This window comes from Camelus bactrianus, chromosome 6 (assembly GCF_048773025.1).
Source record: "Camelus bactrianus isolate YW-2024 breed Bactrian camel chromosome 6, ASM4877302v1, whole genome shotgun sequence".
NCBI classification, from domain to species: Eukaryota; Metazoa; Chordata; class Mammalia; order Artiodactyla; family Camelidae; genus Camelus; species Camelus bactrianus.
Window position 1 is genome coordinate 47102151 of NC_133544.1, and position 6630 is coordinate 47108780.

At 31.8% G+C, this 6630-nt stretch overlaps 1 protein-coding gene across 3 annotated transcripts in view; it reads left to right on the plus strand.

The window, feature by feature from the left end:
• The window catches only part of KLHL28 (kelch like family member 28), a 34709-nt gene extending 28563 nt beyond the window's left edge, over positions 1-6146 (plus strand). For 2 of the 3 annotated variants that reach the window (XM_010967017.3, XM_010967018.3), the window contains exons 4-5: positions 200-408; positions 1568-6146. In XM_010967017.3, coding sequence (XP_010965319.1) covers positions 200-408; positions 1568-1731 — 373 coding nt within the window. In that variant the 3' untranslated portion in view covers positions 1732-6146. Of the gene's footprint in view, positions 1-199; positions 1010-1567 lie in introns of all 3 variants that reach the window. The other variant, XR_006718948.2, reaches the window with a different exon arrangement.
• Positions 6147-6630: the final 484 nt, after the last annotated feature.

Genomic DNA, 6630 nt, shown 5'->3' on the forward strand with positions numbered 1-6630 from the left:
GGATACGGGTGTTATCACACCAGTCTACAGGATAAGGTTTTATCCCTGCAGTTTTGTCAGCAAAATCTAAACATTGGGACAAACTACTCTTCTTTTATATCCATCCATTTGCACTTTTAAAACTCTAGTGGGTTTTTGGTTTCTTAAGAGTGACATGAAGGATATGTGAATTAATTGTTTCTTTTGTGAATATTTGCAGTGTGGAACGTTATGATCCAAGTAAAGACTCCTGGGAGATGGTTGCATCTATGGCAGATAAAAGGATTCACTTTGGTGTGGGTGTCATGCTAGGATTTATTTTTGTGGTGGGTGGACATAATGGTGTTTCACATTTGTCAAGCATTGAAAGATATGACCCTCATCAAAATCAGTGGACTGTGTGTAGACCAATGAAAGAACCCAGAACAGGTAATAATAACTTACCAATTTCTAATATTTAGGACAATGTTTTTTATAGTGATGTTCTTTAAATCATAGTTTCTTGGGATATAACAGAGTATTACTTGTCCAGAAGAAACTTTTTTTATGATAAACTTGAGGGACAACTAGATTAGACAAACCCATATAGATTTCTTTATGGGTTTCTTTATGATATTTCAATATGCCAGTGTGCATATAATTTTTTAGACTTGGAGAACACATTTTGAGAAATGCTGGTAACAATGATCTGATAGAAACTCTTTTTGTCCTTGTAACAACTGTCATCTTTTTATATGTTACACACACAGGATCCTTGGATTGTTCTACTTTGTTTTTTATTGTACATCAGCAGCCTATATGTGTTCACTTTCAAATGTTTTTTCCTCCTCAAGGAGTATAGTTGATCTGCAAAATAAAGTGTTGGATTTCAGGTTTCATAGAGAAAAACAAATACATCTTTGAGGAAAAGAAGAAATTATCTTTGAGCCCAAACTCAAGTCATGTTATTTTAAGGGGAAGGTTTTAAGTTACTGATGGAAAATGCTTCTGGCGTATTCCTTGCATTTATGTTTAAAGAAACTCCTGAAAAGTAAGCATGCAAAGAAATTGAAAGGGCAAAATGGAATGAACTATTTTAGTTGTTTACTATAATTAGTTTCTGTGGTACCATTGAAAGGGAAAGCTATAAAACAATGAGAATATTAAAAAATTGAGTAGCTTGTTCTTTTAGAACTATATATATATAATATATAAAGTAGAATTTTTAAAGCATAAATTATATAGTTCAATATATATTTAAAATTTCAACATATTTGCAAATGATAAAAATGAATGATTTCTTGAAAAATATAAATGTAAATTGAGAAGAAAGCATATGGAAAGATATGTACTACATTAGTAATAATACTTACCTATGGTGGAGGGGAGCGCAGGATTGTGGAAGAGAGACAAAGGAAGATGTCAGCTGTTACTTTTATACCAAGGGATTTTTTTTTTCCAGTAAGCACATATTACTATATTGCTTGTAAGTTAATAACAGATTGTTGAAATGTATTTTAAGAAAGCATTAAGATACAAATTTACTTTTAGTGTGAAGTCTACTTCATAGTTAACATATTTTTCCCCTATTTTTACCCACCTTTCCTAGGAGTTGGTGCTGCAGTAATTGATAACTACCTTTATGTAGTTGGTGGTCACTCAGGGTCTTCCTATCTGAATACCGTGCAGAAATATGACCCTATCTCAGATACATGGCTGGATTCAGCTGGCATGATATACTGTCGCTGCAATTTTGGATTAACTGCACTTTGACAAGTGTGGACTGTGGAAATAGCGTAGTGATGAACCTTGTACCGCATGAAAGGATGCCCAGTTTTCTGAAATCCAAAAGCTACATTGCTTCCTTTTTAACTTAAAATGGCATGAAGACTCAGAGTTTTGTTGGGTACTTTGAACTGACAAGTAGCTTTGGTTGCTCCTGATTACACAGTGAATCAGTCATTAAAAAAAAAAAAAAGGAAAGATCTTGCCAATTGAATTGTGCACTTTTTTTTCTAATACTGGGATAGAATAGTTTTAAGTTCATAAGCATACATGTGGAGAAAACCTTGCTGCTTTTAAAAAACATATATTTTAGCTTTCTTCCCCCTCCTTGACATGCACCATGATTACCAGGACAAGAGATGCTTAGATGCTGGAGTATATTTAGTGACTGGACAGAGGGCTGATACTGTCTGTTGGATATAAATTCACATGCTTAACATTTTAAACAAACAAAGGGCTGCTTTTTTTTCCCCGGTACTTTTAAGGGTTGTAGATTACATGCCATAGTGAGTCATTCTTGCTAAATGGCTTTAGGGCTGGGGATGTAATAAGTTTGCAAGATAAATGCATTTACTATCATGATATTTGGGGTCCTGTTTTAAGAAGTCAGATATTTATTGTGTATGCCTTTTTTATATGGGCAGGTTAATGCTGAATGAATTTAGTTACCCATCTGTGTATGCTGTGCTAAGCATGATTAGAAAGAGTTAAGCATATCAGTTTTTTTTTGCTTTTGTTTTTTAGTACAGCAGGCTTCCCAGTGTTGATGTAAATATTTGACACATATTTAGTACCCACCCTTAATGCACATTGTTTTTTTTTAATGTATCCTTACAATAATTTTAGTTTTTTAAGACTTTTGTTTGCTTTTTCAAAGTGTTCAGATATAAAAATGGTGCTAACTGTAGGATCTATAACAAGGCTATAACATGTTCTTTTGGATGTTCAATGTGAGATACGCATGACATGTTTCAATAGTATTTTTCATTTTTACTGGCTTGGTTCATTTTTGCTTATTAAAAATGTTAGTCATTATACTAATGTTAACATTCAAACATCATTTAAATGGTCTATGTTATGCTTTTCATGGTTCCTGAATAGTGATTTAAAGAAAGGTACGTTTTTCTGTCTTCTTTTTTCTTGTACCACATATTATATGCCCTTTTTAAAAACAAAAATATATGCATTAAATATAAAGCGCTAGGCAGTTACGCATTACTTTGTACATTACTTAGGTAACTGAATATTTTAAAGTTATTGAGGAAGACTGGAACTCGATGTTTACTTAAGTAATGGTTCTAAATTCAGTTCTACTTTCACTTAAGAAACAAGCTTTTAAAGTAGAATTGTTTGCTGTAGCCAAGTGATAGCTTATTTAAAAAAAAAGAACTAGTTAACTCATTTTGTTTTAGCATGTTTTAGTAAATGTCCGCTAGTCTTGAACACATTACTTTGCATTTTATTAGAATGTCGGTACTTGTACTTTTGGTACTGTAGTCATTTTGTTTTCCTTTCCTTGATTTTTTTTCTTTTTTCTTTTTTTTTTAACTGTCTGCTATCTCTTTATAGTCTCTGCAAAACTAACGTGTATTTGTTTCCTAGGAAAAAATTCATACTGCATTCTTAAGTGCCATAATGTTCTAAACTATTGTTAAGAAGCCATTTGTAATTTAAAACATAGGTTTATTTGTTAACATATATGTTATCTGTTGAAAACTATTTATAGCCAGGCGGTCTGCAGTTTTCCTTGTTCTTCCATAAACTGCCTGTTGTAGATTTAAATATATACTACTATGTAAACTCATCTTTAATCATGCAGGTAGCTTCATGCTTTATGAATATTTGCACAGATTATAAAACCTTGCAAGTGATTTTTAGTCTCTTTCTAATTAAGAACTCAACAAGAGCTACTAATAAAATGGACAGGCTGAATATTTTCTATGTTGCTTGTTTGAATAACATAATGATATATAGCAATAACTTTTTAATTGATTTGAATAAATCTGTTGAATAGAAACAAGGTGCACTATTGTGATTGGCCTAGACTTTATTTAAAAGAAAACAATTTAGAATAGATTCCATCACCTACTTAATTTTAAATCCCCAACTCAATTTTCTTTCTATTTATATCAGTCAAATTGTCAAATACATCCTATTTCACTATTTTAATCCCCTCTCTCCAGAAGATAAGGGGATTTGAAAGACTATAGAAATTTAATTGTAAACAGATCTATACTATATGTTTTATTTTACTCACATATCATCCCCACTATCAAATTAGTATAAAATATATAATCATTTGGTAAATCAGACCAAAGGCATAAGCTGATCATTGTTTTGGAAGAGTCTAAGTTTCACCTTGGTGAAGGCTTAATGTGAAACATCTTGGGCAATTGTAAGAGCCATATACTAGAGAACAAATTTGAAAACCTGTGAAAGGAAAAGAAAAAAAGTTTAGAAATGCTTATTTTAGGTTTGCTAACCCTTCTGTACTATGCGTAGAAATCAGAGGTATTGTCACCTGACAATTGATAACTTTACAATAGAGCCTTCTTGTATACATTTGTGAGAAGTTCCATCATGAATATTTTGCTGACCAATTGTGAACGTAAAGCCACGTTTCTTATATGAAAAAGGATCAAAATGTGATTATAAATTCCCAGGGTTAAAGATACTAGAAATAATTTTATATACTCAGGCAAGGAGGAGAAAGCTATTTAAGATTGCCCAGAACTATTTTGGAAAAAAGTAACAGTGGGAAATAGAAATTAATCTTATCAGTTAGAAGATACTTGCCTTCTGTAATTGTGTTATGAAGACTTAATCTGTTAGGAATGTTCGGCTCTTTAATGTATGTTGAATATAGTAATAGAATCCAAGTGATTTTTAATGTAGCCCAAAGGATAGTTATATAAGTTTCATGTATTATTGCTAATACTATTTTAAATATGAATATTACATTATAGGACATGGTATCAAGTAATAAGAGAATGGCATTAGGTTTTGAAAAATTATTTTGATAGCTTGACAGATATGGAGGGTCTACAATATGTTTGCGATACTGCGCTAGATACTACAGGGGCTAGAAATAGAAATGATACAGTCTTTTCACTCAAAGGGTAAAATATAGTGAAGGAGACCTGTACCCAGATAACTATTACGGTAAAGTGTGAATCTAATTCCTTATTTCCAGCATCAAAGAAGTGATTGGAGATCTGGTTTATGTATAAATATTTGTATCCTTTAGTGTCCAGTTAGGTTTTATTGACATAAAAGAGAATTATTTAAAAACCTAATATTTATAGAGCTCAAACTTTCCTAGAATTGGATAATATATTTTCTAGTAGAAAAACAATTATAGAAACTTAAAAAAACTTACTATGTTATCAAGGCTCTGGCTAATGTTGAAGGAAATATATGTAAATATAGTGCCGTGTTTGTTTTCAGTTTTGGTTTTGGATTTCTGGTATTGTCACCTAAGTGCTCATTTTCAGGAAAATCAGAATCTACAATAAATATACTGCTTAAAGTTCAATAAACTTGTGATAACCTCTATAACCTCTGTAGTTGAAAGTTAAGAAATTATAAAGATGTCACATGTCAAGTTAACATCCAGTTCTACTTCTTAACCCCCCCTTTTTTGTGTGTGTGTGAAACAGCGCTTTAATTAGGCATGATTTAATTAGATACAGTTATTCTGTGGCTGGATATATATTGGATTTTCACTTACAGTATATTGATTCAGTGTTGCTACACATTTGAAATGAGTGAGGAAAACATGTTTTAAATACCATAGGTTTACAAGTTTTCTTACTGGTGTGAATATGGAGTCAAAATCCAGTTTACATCTCTGCAGAGAGAAAAATTGTTATCCATATGTCTTACTATATTACACGTATTTAACTAGAAATAATTTATTGTTAATTTTGTCAACTTATCATGTGTAAGTCCCATTTATTTTAAAATATTAAGCAAAAAGTTCCAAGTCTGCCTTAAAAACAAGTGAAATTAAAGAACTGGATGATAATGCCTATATTTTTGCCTTATGAATTGTGCTGTATCATAAACCAGATATGGTTTTGATTTTAGCAGGATTCTGAAATTTTGTAGATGTAGAGTACTAATAGATGTACTCTCTAGCAAAGAATGTGATCTAGTTGTGGATTATGTAACGTTTAAGTGTTTTTGTATATGTATTTTACCTCTGAATATGTATCTTTTTAGCATCAGGGTTTTATTTTATTTTTGTTTACATACTAAAGTGGCATTTAGCCTGTTGAAGTTTATATTCTTTCGTCTTTTCTTTTAAGTTCTTTGTGTGTACTATTGTGGTAATGCTCTGTGATGACTATGGTTAAATTTCATTTAATGTGAAATATTTAAAATAAATTTGCAAAACAAGACTTTGTACATTTCCATCTTTGTGAACTGACCCAAGCTAACTTTGTCATGCTCAACTCTTAGGTTCTTTTTGGTAGATAGTGGCCACAAAAGTTGAGGAGTGGGATAGCCACTCCTTTACATCCACATTACCAGGTTATAATGAAAACAACATGTCTTAGACTAAATTCTGCCACACGTTTAGACTCTTAAAGAAACATTCATTAACAAAGCAACACAAAAGAGTTCAGTTGGTGAGTTCATTGCAGTCGCAGCTATCTTTTTAGATTCTTGAACTAGCCTTACCTTATAAAAAAGGTTTACTTGAGGCAGACAAGGCAACATTCCAGAAGACTCTGTTACTTTTATGGCCAGCACCAAGTAACCAGCAGTCCTACTAAAGGATGAGCTATAAACAAAGACTTGAACACTAGGTACCATCTTTAAGGAAGTTGTAAACTACAGGCCTGGATAGATTCTGATAACCTATCCATATAAGGTTTGGAA